A 23,722-nucleotide genomic window follows, 5' to 3' on the forward strand; every position below is an offset into this window, starting at 1 on the left:
TGTGGGACAAGTTTAGCGCCTGCCAAGTGGAACTTTGTTAGTTTCTAATTAATTGTTACAGTTACAGACGAACGCTAAAATTGACTGCAGCAGCTGCTGCTTAGCGAAACCAACTCCCAACTGTCCTCCTGCCAATTTTAGCAACCCCGGTTATTTATGCCGGATGCTCAGCATTATTTATGTTGCATATTGGGCGCATTGTAGTAAATTAACCAAGGAAAATTCCCAGGCTCTGGCAGACAGGAGTTTTCCCGCTCCTTCTTCGAGTGGAGACACAGCTGGCTTTTTCCCTCTTTTCCGTTTATTGGAAATGTCACAATAACTTTACAGTTATGACAATTTTATGGCCAAGATTTGTGCCCGAACGCGGATTCCCCACCAAGATATTGGTAGGTAATCAAAATGTTCAGCGGTAATTGAATTTTTGTCTTGGATATAAACTTGGCTAATGAAAGTTGAGGCATAAAATGAATGTTTATTAAAGTTTATATTTTATCCTTCAATTCGGTTCAGCTTTAAATGTAAAATGTTTTATTTTATTCTACCGACCCAATTTCGTTAACTAATTTTCCAAATGTTTATTTTTCATATCCGTTCTTTCAGATAATCTTCAAAAGAGAGGCAAATACATTCATACAAAATCTTTTTCACTTCATTTTCTCATATATTGAGTGCTTGACCCTCGGGCCTAATCTTTAATCTTTCATTCACTTTACTGGCACGTTTTTTTTCCCCAATGGACATTCAATCATCGGCCGTCTCCATACCCGGGATAACATTTTCGATAATTACCCGTAAAATGTCTAGCTACCAACAATTGCCAACACTTTTCACATCCCACAAACATACACACACACATGGACTTGGCATCCTCGAAAAGCCAATTGAATGGAATCCCCATCTTCATTTCCGTTTTGATGGCCATAACCAGGAAGCCCCGGCTTTCAGCCCCCAATCCGCTGTCGATGGTATCCAATACTATCAATACTTAGCTAGGCGCCAAAGTCAAGTCATGAACTAGAAAAAGCGAAGGAAAATAAACGAGAGCGGAAACGGAAAAGGCTTAACAGCTGCGCTCACCCGGACACTCAGAGATATAGAGATGATGATGATGGGGAAGGAAGGGAACTGGACACTCTCGAAATCCGTAAGCGCATAATCATGAAAATTGTCAGTACATAATGCCTCAGAAGGGCCGATAGCAAAGCTGAAAAGGCGGAAAAGGTTTTTACTCGCATCTTTACTTACTTTACACGCTTGACTTTGTGGATGGCCCCGATTGCTGACTTCGATGTGGCACAGTGGGACAATACAAGTTGAAAAATTAAAAAAACAATCATTCAAGTTTCATACTTTGCCCGTAATAAAAAATGGTAACATACTCTTTTGAACGATTTTAAGCTTTATTCAAAAATATAACAGTGCAAAAATGCTCTTTGCAAAACTATTTTATAACACTTCATCACAATTACTATGTTTTTTAAGAAATATAATATATTATAATAATCATATTGTTTAAATTCCAATAACATTGTACCACTGTCTGTGTGTCTCTTTTCCCCCTGCAAAAATTTGTAGAGCGGAAAGTAATTTTCTTGCGCTTTTTATTCGCTCTCGTTTTTTATGGGTCGATTCGGAATGTCCTACTCAGTCCACTCTCCTCCGGTGTCCACTCTCGAAAACCCTCTTCCCTTCCTGGGCCTTCTGTGTCCTTTGCTGTCCTCGTATTAGCTACCCATCCTTTGCAGAAAAGCAGCAAAAGCAACACAAAAATGGCCAAGAACAAGAACCCGACTCATAGTTACCCACTACTCACATCTTCTTAATTACAACTATATGTAATACCTTTTTTAAGATTGGATCGATTTCTATATTTTTTGGGATGTAGATACATATAGACCATATGAACTCTTCCCAATCAACTATCAGTATACTATCCTTATGTATTTTTTCCAATCCTGGTTTAAAAAATGGAAGAGGTATTTATCCAGCAAAAACACATACCTTTTACTTCTTAGGTATACAAAAGTAAGTTTACTTTCACATGCCGGCCGCACTTTGATTTTGTTGTCTGACTTTTTTATTTTCCCTTCGATTCCATTTGTTGTTGCCATCGATGGGCGAATTCTTTAGCTTTGGCTGCTGGCGTTGGCAAAAATCAACTTTTGCACGTTTCGATTGTGTAAAGTTTTTATGGCTTTTTGATTTTTTTCACTTATTGCCTGCGCCGCTTCGGGCGAGTGTGAACGTGGACGAGGATGTGGATCTGGATGGGTTGGTGGTCCTGAATGGGGGATGGAAACCCCGCTGTCATCATCAATAAGGTGCCTCATTGAAGGCACTTAAATAATTACAAAATAATGGTTGCCAATGGCACAATGTCGAAGACACTTTTTAGCCACTTCGATGGCGAAAAAGGGGGAGAATAGTCGAGTCCTTAATGCAAATCGTGCCCAAGTGCCAACGAGTCGGTTTGCGAACTCTTTCACGTCAAGTCAAAGGGATATAGATGCTCTCTGGAGGAAAAGCGAGCGAGGTATGCAAATATTTGGTAAGCGAAAATCAGTAAGTGTACTGGGGGGGAAAGGCCTCTGTTTGTTGTCACTTTGATTTGTTTGCCTCATTGTAAATATTTAATGGAGCTGAAATAAGTGTGAAGAAGCTGAAATCTCACAGAAGATAGGGTTATCCATTTTTATTTTTCCCAAGTACTTTCATTTCCTTCGCGAAATACCAAAGAGCACAGCATATAATATATTTACCCTATTTGTTTATTTTATTGTATTTATCTATCAAAATTTAAATTTAGTTTTTTGCTTGCCTGTTTGATTTTTCCATTTCAAATTGGATAAAATATTCAAATCCACTGCCAAATTTATTACTAACTTTTCCCGCTCTTAGTTCATAATATTTTATTTGCATTTTAGATTATTTTATTTTAGATTTCAAATATTGGCTTAAAACATATTCCACTCGACAAAAACAAGTATGTACTCCACTTTCAGCCCGGTTGTTGTAATTGTTAAAATCCCATTTCAATTCCCCTGAGGTGGCCAGTGCACACAAAAGTTTAAATGAACACAAATAACATTTATTGATAACGAATTTACAGAAGTGCAGCCTTGCACACCAGCTTCCTCCTCCAAAAATTGAAATTGCTTAAAATATTAAAAATTTATTGCCCACTTCCAACTTCTTTTTGTAGTTTTTTGTATATTTTTGTTGCTTTATTTTATTTAAAGCGTAATAAATAAAATTAAATTATATGCAAAATGTATAAAAACCATGAGCAATTAAAAAAATAAACACGATAGTAGGAATTTACACACAGGCAAACAAAAAGAATACAATAAAAAACAGTGCAGCACGAGATAAATAAATAAATTGTGCATCGAAATGCGATTGAATTGTTTTTTTTCTGCTCGTCCTTCGATGTTTTACAATTTTCACAATGGTGGATAGTAAATATTTTAAATGTTGTCGACTTTTTTTTGTATTTTCACTTACTTTGTCCACAGTGTTTTTCATTTGTTGCGTATCATTTATATTTCAATTTTAATTTATATTCATTTGAATATTTGCTTGGGGGTGGGCTAGCATTTTTTGCCTACATTTTCGGGCACTTTATCGGAAAAAGCTCATAAGTTAATGGAGGCCAAGGAAGAAATGTGAGGGAATGGAAGGAGTATTGTAAATTCAATTGCTCTTAACAGTGAATTTCTCTTGAAATTACATTTTGTTTGTTTATTACTCTGCACTGGAAATCAGATTGCTGATGCAGCAATTCGTTCTGAACTTTAAAACATTTCCGCAATTGGGTCAATTCTGTTTACCTTTGAAAAAAAGAAAGGTAAGTGCGTACTTGTGGCAGCGCAACAGTTTGTTTTGGTCATTGAAAAAATAACGACATAAATAATGATTGATTTTGCAGAAATATGAAAAGTGGGTTAAGCTTGAAGGCAATTCAATTTGAAGCGATTTAGCACCGACAGACAATAATATAACAATTACCCCTTTCATAGTTTAAGTAAAATATGTATTAAAGAATTAAAATATAGGTTAACATAACTTTTAGCCACGCCCACCAATTAGGCGTAAACAAGTTCTTTTAGTGGCACTTGCGCTATTTACTTATGATTACCATGTTGAATTTCCCATTCCAAACAGACCGATCCAAACCGATTCGCTTTTCCCTTTGAGCATTTGCGGTTTTCCGGCAAAAGTTCTGCGGCCGCGTTGAGCTTTGATTTGCAAACTGAGAATGCGGGTGGGTCCCCTTATATTTTAGCATATTAAATTAAAGCAAATGGCTGAACTAGCCAGACAGCCCAACCCGCCAGCTGCTGGCTGAGTGATAAATTTAAGTGCTGGCGTCTAAATAAGTGATGTCTTCACCACCGCGAGCAAGGCGAGGGCTTAGCTTATGAAGGGGCCCTTGGGCTAAGGGGAAAGTGGCGAGAGTTGGGAGAAAGTACAAAAGCCCGAGCCGCGACTGAGCTGCTGAATAAACAACTTTTGCATTTGCTTTCATGAACTCCGACTCGAAATCGGCTTAGACGACATCTGGCAAACGTCATTGCCATTGTCATTTATTCTCTTTCGTATAGCCAGCGTATTAGCTTTTCTTCTAAGCTCAGAGCATTTGATTACATTTCCAAAAATCTTGAAAATCTGTGAAGCTTACAAAAGCTGGAAGGTTATTCAAGTACTTCATAAAGAGTTAATTTCCAACTCAATTCTAAGTTAAGGCACTTCTTTAATGTATTTGTTTAACATATAATATTATTTAAATACTTTAGACCTTTTACAGACATTCGATACACCCATATAGTCCCATATAAGTACCAAACTACTTTACTATCCTATTTTATTCTGGTTCTTATATCACTTTACATTTTGTGTTTTTTCTTAAAGTATCCTTAACTTTGACTTTACAAGCCACATATTTTAAATCCCAAACTTACTCATTTGCTTCCTTACAACCTTCGAATTTAATCAAGATATTGCAAAACTGGGTGCACTGATTTGTCGTTCGGGATTATCACATCCATAATTCCACTCAGTGAGTCAGACAACCAGACCAACAGGCGAAAACCTTCATGAGGACCATAACCCTGGACACTCGCACGCGAATCGTGGCTCATACATCATCATCATCCGCATCTTCTTCGCTCCGACCATTATCCTTTAAAAGCTGGCTTGGACTCGATGTTTAAATATTTCATGTCCTGCCGAATGGGCAATGAAGGGACGAGAGAAGGCTAAGGAGGCCTTGGCGACAGACGGAGAGGAGAATAAAAACCAAAAGGCAGAAGACGATGCCATATAAATAATGTAAAAAGTGTGAAATGCGCCTAATGGTGTGCCAAGCCCAAAGTAAAAGCGGAAAGGCTGGCGAAAGCGAAAAGGAGCCCATGAAATGGCGCATAAAATGACAATTGACAGCTGATGATATTTTTACTCGAATGTGCCGTCTGTAAAGCAACCGAACCGAACCATCCTCAAGCCATCCCATGTATATCATAAATATTTGATCGAACATCAGGTCTATGTAACATTTTCGTTTCTTGTTGCCAGGTAAGCGCTGAGCAAAAAAACAAAAAAGCAAACATTTCCAGTTTAAGTTTCGAACTCACCAGCAAACTCAGATATATTCATTCGGTGCAGCCAAGGATCAATACCGAATTCCACATTACACTGTTTGCCGTTTCTTCCACGTTGTCGTTCCATTAAAATATATATAAAAAAAAGAATAAAATACCCCCATCAATATGTCATGCAAGAACTGTCCACCCTACAAGAACTCCGAACTGGGCGTCTTCTTTCCCGACTGCTTCGAACGCGTCAGCGGCCATTGCAACAAGAAGAATCCCGGCAATGTGCAGAATCTGCACATCCTGGCCCATCGGGTCATGCCCAAATTCTTCGATGGCATCGAGCTGGACTACCTGCACCGGTTGGCGCCCAACAAGTACATCACGGCCGCCTGGGTTCTCAGCCACATCAGGGCCTCTGGTTTTCGATTCGGCGGGCTTTACACCTTCCGCGTCCAAGATGATACAATGGTGAGTTTGGGGCACTCGAAAATATTCAATATTAAATAAACGACTTTGAATGATTGATGCTATCAGAAAGGTTTATATAAAATAAGAAATACCCCAAATCCATAATGGTATCTTAAGATAGAAAAGCGAAAACAGCAAAAAAAAAAAGGGCATCAGCGCACTGCTCAAACCGTAACCGAAACCGTCACCATTTTAAATGGGAACCCAAAACTACACTGCTATGTTTCATAACTTGGGTAATTGGATCCCGATTTAGACGTGGGATACCTCTATGAATTCGTGGTGGAAATCTCTTATAATCGCATCAAAATATTTCGTTTAAAAGAAGGTCACAATTTTAACCCATTTTCATGTTCGATTTTTCGGTATTTTCGATGGCTTTCAGTACTGGAACCCAAAATTGCACTTCTAAGTATCATAACTTGGGTAATTGGATCCCGATTTACACGTGGGATACCTCTATGAATTCATGGTGGAATTCTCTTATAATCTGCATCAAAATATTTCGTTTAAAAGATGCTCACAATTTTAACCCATTTTCATGTTCGATTTTTCGGTATTTTCAATGGCTTTCAGTACTGGAACCCAAAATTGCACTTCTAAGTATCATAACTTGCGTAATTGGATCCCGATTTAGACGTGGGATACCTCTATGAATTCATGGTGGAATTCTCTTATAATCTGCATCAAAATATTTCGTTTAAAAGAAGGTCACAATTTTAACCAATTTTCATGTTCGATTTTTCGGTATTTCCAATGGCTTTCAGTACTGGAACCCAAAATTGCACTTCTTAGTATCATAACTTGGGTAACTGAAATCCGATTTTGACGTGGGATACCGCTATGAATTCGTGGTGGAATTCCCTTATAATCTGCATCAAAATATTACTTTTAAAAGAGGGTCACAAGTTTATCCCATTTTCATGTTCGATTTTTCGGTATTTCCAATGGCTTTCAGTATTGGAACCCAAAATTGCACTTCTAAGTATCATAACTTGGTTAATTGGATCCCGATTTACACGTGGGATAGCTCTATGAATTCGTGGTGAAATTCTCTTATAATCTGCATAAAAATATTTCTTTTAAAAGAAGGTCACAATTTTAACCCATTTTCATGTTCGATTTTTCGGTATTTCCAATGGCATTCAGTACTGGAACCCAAAATTGCACTTCTAAGTATCATAACTTGGTTAATTGGATCCCGAGTTAGACGTGGGATACCTCTATGAATTCAAGCTGGAATTCTCTTATAATCTGCATCAAAATATTTCTTCTAAAAGAAGGTCACAATTTTAACCCATTTTCATGTTCGATTTTTCGGTATTTCCAATGGCTTTCCGTATTGGACCCAAAATTTTACTTCTAAGTATCATAACTTGGGTAATTGGATCCCGATTTACACGTCGGATACCTCTATGAATTCATGGTGGAATTCTCTTATAATCTGCATCAAAATATTTCTTTTAAAAGAAGGTCACAATTTTAACCCATTTTCATGTTCGATTTTTCGGTATTTCCAATGGCTTTCAGTACTGGAACCCAAAATTGCACTTCTAAGTATCATAACTTGGTTAATTGGATCCCGATTTAGACGTGGTATACCTCTATGAATTCGTGGTTGAATTCCCTATTATTCTACATTCAAATATTTCTTTTAAAAGGAGGTCCAAATTTTTACCCATTTTCATGTTCGAATTTTATGTAATTCCAATGGGTTTCAGAATGTGGACCCAAAATTGCACTTCTAAGTACCATAACTTGGGTTATTGGATCCCGATTTAGACGTGGGATACCTCTATGAATTCGTGGTGGAATTCTCTTATAATCTGCATCAAAATATTACTTTTAAAAGAGGGTCACAATTTTAACCCATTGTCATGTTCGATTTTTCGGTATTTCCAATGGCATTCAGTACTGGAACCCAAAATTGCACTTCTTAGTATCATAACTTGGGTAACTGAAATCCGATTTTGACGTGGGATACCGCTATGAATTCGTGGTGGAATTCCCTTATAATCTGCATCAAAATATTACTTTTAAAAGAGGGTCACAATTTTAACCCATTTTTATGTTCGATGTTTTCGGTATTTCCAATGGCTTTCAGTATTGGAACCCAAAATTGCACTTCTAAGTATCATAACTTGGATAATTGAAATCCGATTTTGACGTGGGATACCTCTCTGAATTCGTGGTGGAATTCCCTTATAATCTGCATCAAAATATTACTCTTAAAAGAGGATCACAATTTTAACCCATTTTCATGTTCGATTTTTCGGTATTTCCAATGGCTTTCAGTATTGGATCCCAAAATTGCACTGTTAAGTATCATAACATGTGTAATTGGATCCCGATTTTGACGAGGGATACCTCTATGAATTCGTGGTGGAATTACCTTATAATCTGCATTAAAATATTACTCTTAAAAGAGGATCACAATTTTAACCCATTTTCATGTTCGATTTTTCGGAATTTACAATGGCTTTCAGTACTGGAACCCAAAATTGCACTTTTAAGTTTCATAACTTGGGTAATTGGATCCCGATTTAGACGTGGGATACCTCTATGAATTTGTGGTGGAATTCTTTTTACACGATGATCACATTTTGTAACCAATTTTCATGTTTGGTTTTTCAGTATACCCAATGGCTTTCAGTTCCCTTAACCCTGACAAAGTCGCAAACGGGATGTTATTATTAAAATATTTTAGTTTAAATTTTTATTTTAATTTGTTTAAACACCCTATATTTTCAGTACACCCCAACCATTATGGGCGACATACATCCCACGACGCTGGCGGCCAACCTGAATATCCTGTACTATCCATTCCAGTGCCTTCGCATGGAGGCCATTATGCAGAAGGCCAATGAGGCTGCTCAGGTGGAGAGTCAGTATACGATCGAGTGGACGAGACAATGTGATACGTGGACAGCCAACTTCTATAATGTCCGCAATGAAAACGGACGATGCACGCTGTCCGTAATGAGATCGGTGTCCGCCCATTGGGCCCTCGGCGGAGAACTTCTTCTGGAGTGGAACGAACCCCAGAAACTGACGCCGGATCTGGCCCTCGCAGCACGGTAAAATACCCCTTATTATCATAATTATTTATAAAAGAAATTGTATATAAAAGTCCTCTTTATACGAATATAATCTAATATCATATCATATTACCTTTATCTCCCAGTTACTCCCACTATAACTATTCCCTGGCTGCCACAGCCTCGAGACAAGGTCTGGATGTTAGCTACTGGCAGCGCATTCATCCGCAAATTCAGATGGCCAATCTGCTGGCCTGGAATCGTAATACCCGAAAGACCATAGCCACAATATGCTATCAATGGAACTTCTGGAACTCGGCCGTCCATGGAATGTTCGACTCGGATGCCTCTGTGGGCTTTATGTGGACCAAGTGCGTATAACAATGTTTTCTAGAGACTTATCTGAAATCACCGTATATTTCTTGCAGATATCTAAGGCACTTGCCACTGCAAATGGGTTTCAGTGTGGTGATGAACCTGCCCACAGATCGATTTGCCTTCGGCATGCGTTTTGTTTTGGATCCGAGTGGCTTGAGACGTGGCGAATAATTGTATGTTACTGTACTCCTTTTATTTTATGTACTACCAAATTATCTATTGCAAGTCTAAGTCCAGAGTTCAGAGAATTACAAATTTGCTGTTGGGAAAACTTTAAATTCATCAGAAGATCCAAAGAAGTTTTCTGCCACTTATTTTAATTAGTTTTTTGGTCTTCAAAATACATTTGTGGTGGAACTTGGGTGAAAAATATTTTTTATTTAAGCACTTTTTAGCCACACGTTGCACATTAAAAGCCAACCCATACTCACAAAATCGGAAAAGTTTTTCCTTCTTGCAGCAGAGGAAGAAAACTCGCTTGCATTTGATTTATGCGCTGGCAAGTCTAGACACTGTAAATATTTTTTAATGCCAGCACGAAAGACCAGAAATCTCGGCTCAAGAGGGAGCTAAGAAATTTATATGTACTTACACATGGACATATGTATCTATAAATCCTAAAATAAATACAATTTACACAATAAATTTGCTCAGACCACTCTCAGCTGAGTTGAGTATAATTTAGCCCGAAAAAAGATAATGGCTCTTAATCCGATATAGAGCTCAGAAAAATTCCCAGATGGTTCACTGCATGACCCATAAACCGGAAAAAAGATGGACAAAAAGGAGTAGCCAAGGCCTGGGGCAAAACTTTGAATTGATTTTTGGTTTTGGCCGGAACGAGAAAAACTTTTGAGCCAACTGAATTTTCTTGGGCAAACATTGGTTGGCTTTAATTTTCAGGGTTTCGTGTGTGCTTGGGTTGTGCCATGAAAAGTTTTTTGCACGCACCCACACGGACATTCACTTATGGAAGCAAATATTAATATTTCAATAAATGCTGTGAATCCTTTTCCCAGCCTACCCAAAAATCTCACATCATCAAGGGGGTAAGGCAGTGTAAACTTTTCCCTAAAGTCCCCGGGGCCAGTCTGCCTATCCCTTTACACTTCTCCCGCTTATCGACGCCTTTACAAATCATTAGATTTTCATATCCGATGAATTTTACAACGATTTAAACAACAAAAAGAGCCGAGACCGAAACACAAATTTTCTGTCTCCTGCTTTTGCAATTTTTCGTCCTCGATATGTCAATTTGTTGTTTTTTCCACGCTCATGTGTGGGCAGAAATAAAGTGGCAGACTGAGGAAAAGAAGCCCATTTCAACGGTAGTGTCGCCCATTTTATGTTTATTTAAACTTCCCTCGTAGGCGGTAAATGGAGAATTGTGTAAAAAGAAGCCCAGAAATCAGCCTTAACAATGGCTGCAGGAAAAGAACAAAGGAAGCGCAGGAAAAATAATATGCAGAAATTCATTACAAATATATTTTCCGAGAATGCGCTGAGTGGTGGCTTTTCTTTTCATGGTAAAAATTATTGAATAATTATTAAAGCCATGTGATATATGTTCTGATGCAGAAAAGGCAGTATTTCACAAGCGACTACTTAAAGTGTAAATACCTTTAAATAGGTTTAAATGAAATATGTATCTTTAAAACCAAAACTAGATCACCTAAATTTATTTCCAACAAGCATATAACAGCTAAAACAGGGAAAAGTGTGCATACAAATTTTTCATGTGCCAGAAGTTTTTTCGCTTAAATAGAAAAACAAAAAAGAAATGTACAAAAGAAAAAAAAACAGAAAAACAAGCAAAGAAAAGTGAAGGGAAATGCTTGTTTGCCTGCCACACCGACCAACATTTGTGTTTATGTTTCGAGTGAGGAAAAAACACCAAAAAACAAACACACACATTATGTTGTTTTGCTTGCTTTTGTTTTCCTTGGCGTTTTGGGTTCGCCGAGTGGAAAACATATTTAATTAAAGCTATCCGCATATTAAAAACTTTTTCTCCTCCATCTTTCCCTTCGGTGCTTATATTTTACACTCGGCTTGAGTTTTTCCGCTGCATACTTTTTGGCTAGCAAACTTAAGCTTGCCACATTACGTAGCATAAACAAGAAAATTCTGAAAGGGAGACGCTTTAAAAACAGAACAACAACAAAAAAAGAGCCCCAAGGCTCCAACGGGGGTCACTCTCAAGTTTTATAAATATGCAAAATTTTAATGAATTTTTGTTTGCTGCCCGCCCGCAAATTGCCTTCCATTTGCCCCCCGAAAACTCAACCCCCGCCCCAAAGCGCAATATCCATTCATTTCAATGGGGGTCTGCCAAACATTTAAGCAGCTTTAAAATGCGGGTCAACTGGGTGAACCTGAAGCTTTTCGCTCTCGATAAGAAGGCCAAAAGTGGAAATTTAAGCAAACAAAGGCGAGAAGGGTAAGGTAAAAACCAAGAAATTGGAAAGCGAAAGGAGAATATTTCAATACGAATAGTCAATGCTCTTTGAACAAAAATAAAATTAAGGTTTACTAAACTGAGTGAGAAAATAGTCATTGAAAATATTAAAAACATAGCTATCATGTTCTTTAAAATAATTATTACATCACACTGTTTGGTACGATCTTATATGTACTTAAAAATTATGCTATATTATATTATGTTGAATAAATATACACATTAAAATAGGTTTTGAAAGAATGGGGTTCCCGTTTATCTACATTCCTTGTATTTTAATAATTCTACAAAAATATATTACCCAATTTAGAATAATTTTAATAGTACCCATAATCGTGTGGGCTCTCCTTTATTAAAGAGTATTGAGGCCTATGCTTTGTTTTTTATAACCCAGCATTTTACACCGCATTTACAAAGACAAAGGGGAATATTGAGTACTACAGTACAGACCTTTCTTCAACCTTATTAACAGGAAAAGCGTAAAAGGAAAGTGCCGTAAAACGGGCTTACACACGCACACACTCCCACACATTTCCCGCTTGACCTGTTGGTAATTTCACCTCTCGAGTGAAAGTCATAAAATGGTTATAAAATTGGCAAACTTTTAATTTAATTGCTAGCGCACTTTTAACTCAGAACTTTGGTATCTTTTTCTGATATTTTTGTTGTTCTTTAATTCAATTCTGAGGCACCGCAAATGCTGTTTGACTTGGCATCGGATTAAACGGGTCCGCGCATTAACATAATCAGCTCACATGTGGGCGGGCCTAGAGGGCGGGTGGTTGGCCTCCAAGGCAGGCAACAAGTGGGTGGCAATGGGCGGTGGCTGTGGGCGGTGGCTGTGGGCGGTGGCAAGGCCACAAGGCATTCAGCTGAATGCCAAGTAAGTAGCTCTTGCGCAGGGCAAAGTAAATGCGCTTAAACGCATTAAAAGGCAGCAAAGCGTTTGAGCAGGCCAGGATGTATGTTTAGTGGCAGTGGAAAGTGGGAATGGGCATGGCTGCAAAGGGCTGGCTGAGCAGACTAATGTCCTGGCTAAGTGGCCAGGCTAATGTCCTGCTTAGCCCCGACTTTGCCCCATGATATGTGCTTAGGCAAAGAAGGTGAGTCAAGGAGTTACAATCTAGTAAGTACTCACAGATGATGGGCCATGATTACATTTGCTTGTTGCAAAGTATTTTAAAAGGTGCGGCTACCATCAAGGCAAAACGCTTACTGGCTTTTACGAGTATCTGAAAGAAAAACCATAATAATTTTAAGGAAACTCCGTTTGTATAAACAAAATAAACGTTAGAAAATTATTAAATTATTGTATATTGTATTAAGAGTATTTATATTATTTTTTTCGCAACATTCGCATATTTTTTATGGATGAGAAAAGGTTTTTGAAACTATTGTTTACTTGTAATTATGTTATTTACTTTGAGACCATTATGACACTTCCTTGATATTTGCATTTATTTTAATAAGACATAAAATGTTGCTAAGCTGTGATTTGGAAAGTTCTCCGAACTTTTTTAACAATGGAATATATTAATTCCATCTCAAAATAATCTTCTTAACCTTATTTAACCAATATACTTTGCTATATCTTAAATTTCAAGTAAAGGCCCCTATAGGTCCGCACTTTCACCACAATTGGCGGCCATTTTTATTGGCTCTATTACCTCGACATCTTCGTAACAACAAAAGCGGAGGAAAGAATAGGAAATGGCGGGAAAAGCGGGGAATGAAATCGCCATTGGGGCAGCTGTTCATCTTACAACAGGAAACGGAAATTGTCTATGGGTTCCGCCTGCCTTTGGTTTCCTGCCTATGTGTGTGTGCTTAGGTGTGCTACAGAGGGTGTTCGCCAAAGTTTTCCTTTCACTAGGTGGACTTCATTTCTTTTCTCTACTTTGTTTTCCAATATAGCCAATTCAAGTACTGATGCTGTTCGAAACCAAAGCAACACTTAAGGGAAGTGAAATGGGGGACCCTAAGCGCCTGGCAGTTGGACAGTTTAAGTGACGTTTATAAAGGTTGTTGCCACTCTTTATTGGTTATGTCTGGGGGTAAACAGATATTGAAGATTGTCAGGGTGAAGTTCTGAACTCGTATAACCTCTAGCCCTAATGATTAAGGGGAATTTTTAACGATTTCCAATATATATATTTTTTTAAAAATAAATGTATGATTGAATTTTTAAAACTATGTTAAATGCCATTAAGTTTTCGAGTAACCGCAGGAAAAGTGGTGAAAAAGCGGCGTTAAAAAATAATTAAACTGTCAGAGGTCCTGGTGCTGTCAATTACAAGCAACTTTCCCCCTGCGATTTCTAGCCAAAAGGCGCAGCGGGAAAAAATTGGTTCACATAAACTTGGGGCTTGGCAAATGCCAAATGCAGTTGAATGCAAATTTTTTCTCATATTTAAATGGAAAATCAAACGGCGCGCTTCAGCTGTCGAAATTGTTGGTTGCTGGATGCCAAGGGGAAATGAGAAGCAGTGTCTGTGTGGTGCATTTGAAGTGCGAGATGCCTCGAACTCGATGTGTATATAAAAATAGAATTTCAATTAAATTCTATCAACTCTACCGTATGAGTCTGCCAAATGCATTAACCCAAAAGCTGATGGGCAAAAATTGCGTATACGAAAAAAAAGGGAAAACTACTTAAAGCACCAAGGCAAACTTTTTCAATTGCCAAATTAAAATGGTGATGAAAGGATTCGTTTGGCGTCCGGTTGAGGTGGCAAACTGATACGCCCAGTCGACTTTTTGCGCACTTTGCCACTTGTTTATTTACCGCTTTGCCTCGTTGCCGCCCAACAAAAACAGCAACATCAACTAGAGCAACTCATCAGCTGCGGTTGCAGCTCATAAACGTTTCGCACTACATTAAATTTTATTTAGCACTCTTCCAGTCCCTCTGCCCTCTATCGCCCATCTCCCATAGAACATCTCCCTGGCCCGCATTCATATTCATTTGTGTTAAACGCAGCGTGGCACAGACTCACACTCAAACCGAAGGATGCTCCCGGGGATACCGCCAGATCCTCCAGTTTTAGTTCCATCTATAGCTCCTCCTACACCTCCAACTCCCATAGTTTTCCTCTACTTTTGTAAGAGCCTTTCAAAGTTTGTTTGGGATTTAAAAAGCAAAGAACTTTAAGTTGAAGCTTATTCTTAAGTTGCGGGCTCATCAAATTTGACTTTAATGGCAGTTCCATTTTCAAACGGCTTTAAAACGAGTTCAAATAAACACTCGAGAACCGCTAGATTGGGTTTTTATTAGTGGGCATTGATTCATTGATTCGTTTAATCCAATCATTGAATAGAATCATAGAGTCTAATCATAGAGTCGAATCATAGAATCGAATCATAAAGTCGAATCTAAGAATCGAATCATAGGGTCGAATCATAGAATCGAATCGTAGAATCGAATCATAGAATCGAATCATAGAGTCGAATCATAGAGTCGAATCATAGAGTCGAACCATAGACTAGATTAGATTAGTCAAAACATAGAGTCGAATCATAGAGTCGAATCATAGAATGGTGTCATTGAATTGAATCATTGAATCGAATTGGTGTATCATCCGTTATCGATCGGACCATTCCAGCAGATTTTCATATCTTCGTGTATATATAGTAGTAGTTTTCCTTCGCACCCTCTTCTGGTGCGCTTCGTCACTACGTGGCCTGCCGTCCACAGTGATTTAAGGCCATGTAAAGCATTTCCTTGAACATTATTTCGGTTGGTATCTTAAGTTACTCCAATACAACTAGCATGCCACTGTCCCTTTTTAGCACATATAAAATATTCAACTGCTTGTTGCCAAATGGCCAGTGTGAGCTCAATAAACGCCTCATCAGTTTGCCTTCAGCACGGAGCACGCACATCAAATGAACATTACGCATACGCCATGCTGTCATGCCCGTGGACAATACAGGCGCACAACAAAGGCTGTCATTTAAGTCAATTGCCAGAAGTCAACAAACCCGAACGGCAGGCACATGTCAATGTGCATACATACATACGTAGATATTCACGCAGAGAGGTATACTTATTTGGTCAGGTCCCGTTCCACTCGTCCCATGGATATGGTCAACAACTCATGCAATTGCGTGCAAATTACCGAATTAGCCAGCTTTCACCTCAACGCTTTTCCCCGTGATGTTTTCCTTTCAATTAAATCGAGCCAAATGGATCAGAGGGGGCAATTCCGGCGGTGGAACGGAGTCGAATGTCCAATAAAAGCGCCGAATGACAACAACGTGCTATAGAAAATTAACTTGGCTAGACCAAACCAGACCAGACCGGAACCTGCATCGGTCTTCAGTTTTTTCGGCACGTTGATGCGCTCTGTTTTATGGCAAAATTCGGGGCGTTATGGTACTAAAGAAATAATAAAAAAAGTTTTATAACTCAGAAGAGCTATATGCTGCACTGAAGTTGGAAATATAATAGAAACCATTAAAGTTTGGAAATTCGTATTTAAGATATTTATGTTACCTGACTATGCTGGACTTATAAATAAGATCTCATCTATTTTTAAGAACTCTTAAATAAAAAATGTATTGTTTTTATAACATTTCGTACTGATGAGATTTTTGTTATTAAAACAGAATTATTGAGTATTTACATATTTTGTCACAAATATCATGCTATATTTGAAAAAATTACGTATATCGTACTGTAAAATTTTTTTAAGAATATAAATTTGTAAAATTTTTTAATATAACAAAACAGTTAATAACAGTAAAACTAAATTTTAAATATCTGAGAAGACACTCCTTGATCCTATACCATTTTCCCCATGAAAAAATCAAGCTCACCCTTCACCTGCCATCAAGCGTTTGCAACACGCGTGCGTGACACTCACGTAAGCAATCAACAGAGCAAAAAAATAAATAAAGAACAACTAAAAACGAAAGGAATAAGCCCTGATGCTTCTATTAAAATTGTCTGGCACGTTTCGAGTCAAAATGTCATTAAATGGAGTTTTCACAGCTTTTCCCAGGCCGGCATTAAGTTGTCCGGTTTCGGTTTCGGTTTGGCCCTTTTAAGGGAAAATCAATTTTCATAAATTTTACAGCCGTGCGGCAGTTGCATATGACTGCCACGCCCTGGAACACGCTGCTCTTTTCACCTTTGTCACGAACTTCACTGGCGGCTTTCGGCCTTTCCCCAATTTTTGGTGGCAAAGTTCGAGGCATTGGCAAAGTTTTTGCAGCTCCCGTTTCTTTCCATTTTTTTTTCTTTTATTTTGTTTGGCAAACGTGGCGCATTTTTAAATGGTCACGTTTTGCAGTTTAAGCGCCACGGTAGGGCAACGAAAATACATCAAAGCGGCGCGAAAAGTGTAAACAGGCGCGTGTTTCGCAATGGGCGTGGCACCCTGCCCCTACACGCCACGCCCCCTTTTCCAACCGCCTCCCGAGTCGACTTTACGTTTGGCCACAAAGTTGCAGGCGGCGTGAAAAAAAAACCAGGAATTTGCAGCAGTCTGGGCAGAAAAAAAGAAATGGAGGAAAAGACGGAAAAGTACGCTGGGAACTTGGCGAAAGTTTGTAAACTTTTTAAACGCGCATTACACGGGCTGAGCATGTTCGAGACTTGCGATTTGGCCTTTGGAATGCGGCTGGCTGGATGCTGAGAAATTGTAACTGAAATTTGGCAGAATACGTTGCGAAATACGACGCGTCGGTATGTTTGATGTATTGGACTGAGCTCAGCGAACCCTTTTCGATTAAGCCAACAATAAACATTCGACTTTGATTGGATCTCCAGCGAGAAGAGTGAACTCGTGAGCTCCTTTTGGGCTGCCGGCAAACGAGTTTCTGGTAATTGAACTTGCAGGAAAATGCGTGAAATCCCAAGAAAGTATCGCAAGCCACTTCAAAGCTTTCGAAAGTGAAGGAAAGTTTCGGAAAAAAATTGTTTAATCCTCTGCAATATTGACTAGTTTTATAAATAGGTAAGCACCATTTTCATGACCATAAACTTGCATAAAATACCTTTACAAAGCACGCTCTGTTTAAAATGGATTTTAAACAAGGAAGAACGCTATAGTCGAGTATCTCGACTATCAGATACCCGTTACTTAGCTATATGGAGATATGCAAGCAGTAAAGCGAGATTAAAATGCGCCACCTACCGGAGGTATACAGATTTAAGCGTTATGGGCGTTAGAGTGGGCGTGGCAAATTTTTTTTGGATCAATCGATAGGTATCGACGAGACCAATACATTTCAGTTAAAATTTTTTATCTAGCATGAAAATTGTGGCCGTCACAGGTTTTTGCGGTTTGTGGGCGTTAAAGTGGGCGTGGCAAACTTTTTTTTGGGTCAATCGATAGGTATTGGTGAGAACAATACATTTCAGTTAAAATTTTTATTCTAGCATCAAAACTGTAGGAGCCACAGTTTTGGGCGGTTTGTGGGCGTTAGAGTGGGCGTGGCACTGTGCTGAAACAAACTTGCGCTGCGTAAGAAGCTCAGGAATCTGCACGCCAAATCTCAATAGCCTAGCTCCCATAGTTTCCGAGATCTCAGCGTTCATCCGGACGGACAGACAGACGGACAGACGGACAGACGGACAGACGGACATGGCTAGATCGACTCGGCTAGTGATCCTGATCAAGAATATATATACTTTGTGGGGTCGGAAACGCTTCCTTCTGCCTGTTACATACTTTCCGACGAATCTAGTATACCCTTTTACTCTACGAGTAACGGGTATAAAAATTCAACAAGTATGTTTTAAGGTTAATTATTTAAAAAATACAATTTCTAAAAAAAAGGTTTTATATTTTAACTTAAAGTTCAAGATGTGGGCTAGTTTAAGCCTTACCTCAATTAAAACCCCCTGTCTAAAATTAAGCTATATTTGCATTGAAAAGCTGGCAAAAAAAGGTAATTTCTAATGCGGTAAAATGACGTATCCCGGCTCAAAAACACCCAGCTGATATAACAAGGTGTCATCCAATTTTAAGCCAACTCAAACAGCCAGTTAACAGCGCAGCCACGGAAGTTGGCCAACCTTCACCTTTTTCAGTAATTTTCCCACCTGAAATGCCAGCAACCGCCCCCAAAAAAAAGAGGGTAAAAAAATAATATGCCGCCATTTTGGTGCAACCACTTAAATGGCAACTGTAATTAGCATCATGGCCGCATGGCAGCTGCTATTAAATAGTCCACGCTCAAAGGGGCTAAGGGAGGGTGGGAAGGAGGGGGGTTTTGGCCAACATAAACTCAGCTGAGGCCGACGTGGCGTATACGCAACGTGGGGCGACAAGCGCGAAGAGCAGGCTCTGTGTTGTCGTAAACTCTGCTAAACTGTTTGCCACTTTGTCGCGCAAAATGCTAAACTTTGTCGGCGGCAACGGCGATGATGGCGATGAACTCCATGAAGGGGTGCCGAGTGGCAGAAGGGGCTAAAAAGGGGTACACAACCCATGAGGAGCCATCATCAAAAGGCTTAAGCAGCATCAGTCGCAGTCGCAGTTTGCCATCAGAAAAATGGGCGATGGCGATGGCGCAACGCAAACTTTACGAAATAATTTTGCATAAATTTTCGGGACGAAATTTGCTTTTGGCTTTGCTGGTTTTTGCGCCAGCCATCCAAAGTCCGTGGCCTGACCTGCTCGCTGCTCCCAGCCAGCTGCGGCTTATTTACAAGTTGCCATAATATTTTGCGTGCCGAGACGAGGTCCGCTTTTCCCCAGAACGCTTTCCCCACACCCCCTCCTTCACTTCTCACTTTTCCAACCATACTGTCTGTTGTCGACAGCCATTTTCACGCTTGAACAAATCACAAGCTGCTTAGTTTCATAATTAGAAGCGTCACATTTTCGGGGCGCGCGCACTCTCGCACTCTTGGGCCGAAACTCGTTGTGCATTATGGCCCAAAATGGCAGCAGACGGGCCCAGATGAACCTGGCCAAGTTGCTTCAGCAACAGCGTTGTTTGGCCAACAGCACCAGTTAAAGTTGAGCCGTCGTCGGGGTGCCCTTCATATAGAGTGCATCAACTTGGGCTGGAGAACTTTGGCCAGAGGTGTAGGCTTACCTTCATAAAAGGGGGCTTATTAAATTACACATATATTAAAAAAGCTGTTATAAGATTCACAGAGATACATAACAATGTTAAAAATATTTCTAAAGGTGTCCTAAAGTATGCTACAAAATGTGGAAGTCCATAAGACTCATTTCAATGTTTATACTGCATACTTTTAGGCATCTTTAACAGTGATTTAAAACATTAGAAACTAAATATTAGCAATATATTAAGGTACACACATATTATAAAAACTGTTATAAGATCCAAAGAGATGCAAAAAAATGTTAAAATAATTTCTAAAGGTGTCCTTAAGTGTGCTACAAAATATTTAAGATGCGGAAGTCTAAAAGCCTCATTTCAGTATTTATATTGCATACTTTTAGGTACCTTTTAACAGCGATTTAGAACTTTTAATATTTTCCATATCTATTAATATTGTTCATAATAATAACTATCCCTTTCCATTACGCTACTGTTCTGTTAAATATAATGTCAGGCACAGATCACCTAGCCGAACCCGGACCACAACAAAAGCCGCCCATAACAAACCCCACAAAATCCGACCAAGCATCCTTCCTACAGGATCCCAAAAAGTGTGGCCCCGTTTGTGTGCGGCTCAGAGGATGGCAGACTTCGTCGGCTTGTCATTATTTTAATAAAGTTATTTACCTGAAAGTATGCAGCAACATTTGTTTGCCAGCCAAAGTACAGCATGAAATTAGGCGCAATTGTAACAGAGTTGCCAACTTGCCATAAACACAACGGCAATGGCTCACAAATACACATGCCGGCCCCGAAATACAGTGACAAAAAAGGCAAACTTGGTCCTTAAAGTGGGTTGGGTTGGTTGGTTGAGTTCGGTGAGGGGGGGGAATTAAGAGGTCGGCCCGGCAGAGCCTGAACAACTTTTGCTTATTTATGTTGATTTTGCAGCCAGACTTGGACCTGGACTTCGGTCGGAAATGGCAAGCATAAATTAAAAGAGTTTTTTGACAACCCTTGGAAAATTATGATACTTATTATTTTGAGCAAAAGTTTTCATTACAACTTCGTCTCGAGAGCAGGTGCGACGGCAGCAGGAGAAAGCCAACCGAAGCCAGCTACAAAGTTGCCCAAACATTTTTGGCAATTGAGTGGGTAGCTTGGCGGATTGGCGGAGGGGCGAGGGTTCAGTTTCAGTGCATAAATTTCAAAAGTCCCTTGGCCCAGTTTGGCCCAGCTTTATGCCCCACTGATAGCTAGCAGCACCGCCCCGTTTGCAACTCAATTCCAACATACATTTGCATGTCAGGACACCTAATCACAAACGGATAATGTTCCATTCACCCAACGCCCCGAAAATGCATTCCTCCCTTGGAGCCCAGGACTTCCTGGAGATCCAAGGACTTCGAATTGCCCTCGCCTCGAGGACAAGAAATCTTAAAGGAAAATTAGCTTTTGGCTTTAAGGCTTAAGCTTTTTGGCAACGCCAAGCGAAAATCCTTTTTGGCTGTCAGCACGCCACTTGCAAACAAGGAGGAGCCAGAAGATCCTTGCCAGGCGGGCGGTCGGAGGACACTGGTAAGTAAAAGTGGTTCTACTGGGCTGGTTGGCTGGCTGGCAGGATGGTTGGTGTGAATCCCAGCATCTAAGTCAGCATAATGCGCTAACAAACACTTTACTTGCCAGTCTCTCACTGAGTTTGAGACACGACACTGGGCGAAAAATGTCCGGGGGTTTGGATGGAATGGAATGGCCAGAGATGAGTTGGTGGTGAATCCCTTACCCAGATGGGGTCTTAACGGATTCAGTTGTTTTCCATTTCGCCCCCTCTCTGGCCCTGCCTCTGGAAAATATCAAGCTAAATGACCATAAAAGACAAGCAAAAGTGAGCTATGATAATATATTTTTGAGTAATATCAAAAGGATTAGGTTAAGAAGTAAATTAACTGGATAAATGGGTTTATTAGAGGGGGTTTGGATTCTATACTCCTTTTTGAAATAAATTGTAAAGCATTTCCAACTGTTTGAAAATACAAACTATAGGTGGATTTAATAGTTATCAACTTCATAATAAATTACTGTGATTGAATATTACAAGTGAAAGTATTAGATTCGTTAACTAATCCATTTAGTCAGTAAGCTCTTATATTCCAAATATTTAACCACAAGATGTAAAAGAGTTTTTCATTTCGACTGTGTTCCAGGAAATTCCCTCTTCCCTTATTTTCGCTCTACTACAAAAACGTAGAAATTCCCATTTCGTTGGCCTCCAGCCAAAGGTGTCGCGAATTTTGTGTGCCAGGCAAATTGCTATCTGTTAAGCCCAAATTGTAATTGGGTCAATTCTATTTTGCCCACGTTTATTTAAATATTTGCCAAGAATGTGTGTGTTTTGTCTGACAACCGCAAGGCGTACACAATTATTTTGCCAACAATTTGGCAAGATGGGAAATTGCCAAACGCCACATACACGAGACTAACAACGAAATTCTTCGTTTGCCTTCGTGGGCTGAAAGTTTCGCATCAGTTTGCATTTGGAAGTTTTGTGGATAGGACTTTCGGCAGCTGAGTCCTGCACCCAAACACCACTTACTTACACACACTCACACACATATCGATAAGGCATTAGAGATCCATAGAAAGTTTATTTTGCCTGGCGGATAGTGGATGCTTGGGTGATGAGAAACTAGCAAACTAAACAAACCAGACGATTTTCTTCACTCAACAAATGTTCCCCCATCAGAGATGCGCACTACCTAGATAAATCTTCTATATATATGAAACTCTTTAACTCCATTTTGAGAATCAATACAGAATTTAAGCCAGTTAAGGTACAACATCCAACCTATTACCAAACATTCTTTCTGTAGTGTGTACTTGTGCTAAGAAAGGACTTGAAGGTCTAGGGATCACAAACAGCTCCAACAAAATCAAATAGTTTTTTTTAACCATAATGAGAAAGATTATCTTTGCTAGTACATAAATAAAATTCTTCAAGGGATTTGAAAACTATAAATTTTAATCAATTTGCATACACATCTTTATAATTTGGGCCTTTAATATATTTCTTATATTTATATTTAATTTCTGGTTTTTAGGTTATGTTTTTAATCTCTCAATGATATCTAAACGTATATTTGTATAGAAAAAAATATGTTTTCTGTTCAATAAATCTTTTTAAATTTTTTTACCAGATCGTTTAACCATATTGTCATCTCTGCCTCCCGATATCTATATCTTCTTGGGGAAACTTTGACTGGCGTTGACACTGACTGAGAGACACAGAGCGAGTTGCAGATGTAGTTGCCCCGAGTGGCAAGTGTTTGTTGTTCGCTGAGAGCCCAGTTTCTTGCTGCCTCAGTTTGCTGATTAGTTTCGGGCTTATGGCTATTTGAGTTTGGCATTTATTGATAGTTGCCGACTGCTGGCAGCTCCATAATTAAATAATTGATTGGCATCGGGCATTGGTTTATCAATAAATTAGGTGCTAAGTGATGACTAGACAACTCTTTCGGGCTTTTGCAATAGTTGGCTTTAGCTTAAGTACAATGGCAATTCTTCTTAATACGTTTTTTGCAAGCACACAATTTGATTAGTCCAGCTAAAAATGCTGCCAACAAACAAATCTCACACATGAGTACGTCCTGTTGAAAAAATATTTGATAAATTCCCTGAAATCGTTTGGGATGCAAAATTCTAGCTATGCGGTTAAAACGCAAATGAAAAATGCACCATTCAAAAGGCCCAAAAATCAGGAA

General features: G+C 39.2%; 1 protein-coding gene across 2 annotated transcripts; it reads left to right on the forward strand.

The window, feature by feature from the left end:
* The first annotated feature begins 5,464 nt into the window (after positions 1–5,464).
* On the forward strand, positions 5,465–9,780 carry LOC108007013 (mitochondrial import receptor subunit TOM40 homolog). Of its 2 annotated transcripts, XM_070995936.1 has the most exons (5): positions 5,465–5,577; positions 5,640–6,065; positions 8,817–9,142; positions 9,250–9,474; positions 9,532–9,780. In XM_070995936.1, exons 2-5 carry the CDS (start codon positions 5,772–5,774, stop codon positions 9,650–9,652), a joined length of 966 nt encoding a protein of 321 aa, XP_070852037.1. In that variant the 5' UTR covers positions 5,465–5,577; positions 5,640–5,771; the 3' UTR covers positions 9,653–9,780. The 2 variants fall into 2 exon arrangements, with proteins under 2 accessions (XP_070852037.1, XP_016926107.3); XM_017070618.4 differs by lacking the exon at positions 5,465–5,577 and having other exon boundaries at positions 5,584–6,065.
* The last annotated feature ends 13,942 nt before the right edge of the window (positions 9,781–23,722 follow it).

The sequence above is a fragment of the Drosophila suzukii genome, chromosome 3 (genome assembly GCF_043229965.1).
Source record: "Drosophila suzukii chromosome 3, CBGP_Dsuzu_IsoJpt1.0, whole genome shotgun sequence".
NCBI lineage: Eukaryota > Metazoa > Arthropoda > Insecta > Diptera > Drosophilidae > Drosophila > Drosophila suzukii.

What these genes read in the sequence shown, in the direction of transcription:
- LOC108007013 (XM_070995936.1), top strand. Translation starts at nt 5,772, where the DNA reads ATGTCATGCAAGAACTGTCCACCCTACAAGAACTCCGAACTGGGCGTC. An exon ending in GCGTCCAAGATGATACAATG is followed by an intron (nt 6,066 to 8,816) that starts GTGAGTTTGGGG and finishes CTATATTTTCAG; the next exon opens with TACACCCCAACCATTATGGG. An exon ending in GTGGGCTTTATGTGGACCAA is followed by an intron (nt 9,475 to 9,531) that starts GTGCGTATAACA and finishes TATTTCTTGCAG; the next exon opens with ATATCTAAGGCACTTGCCAC.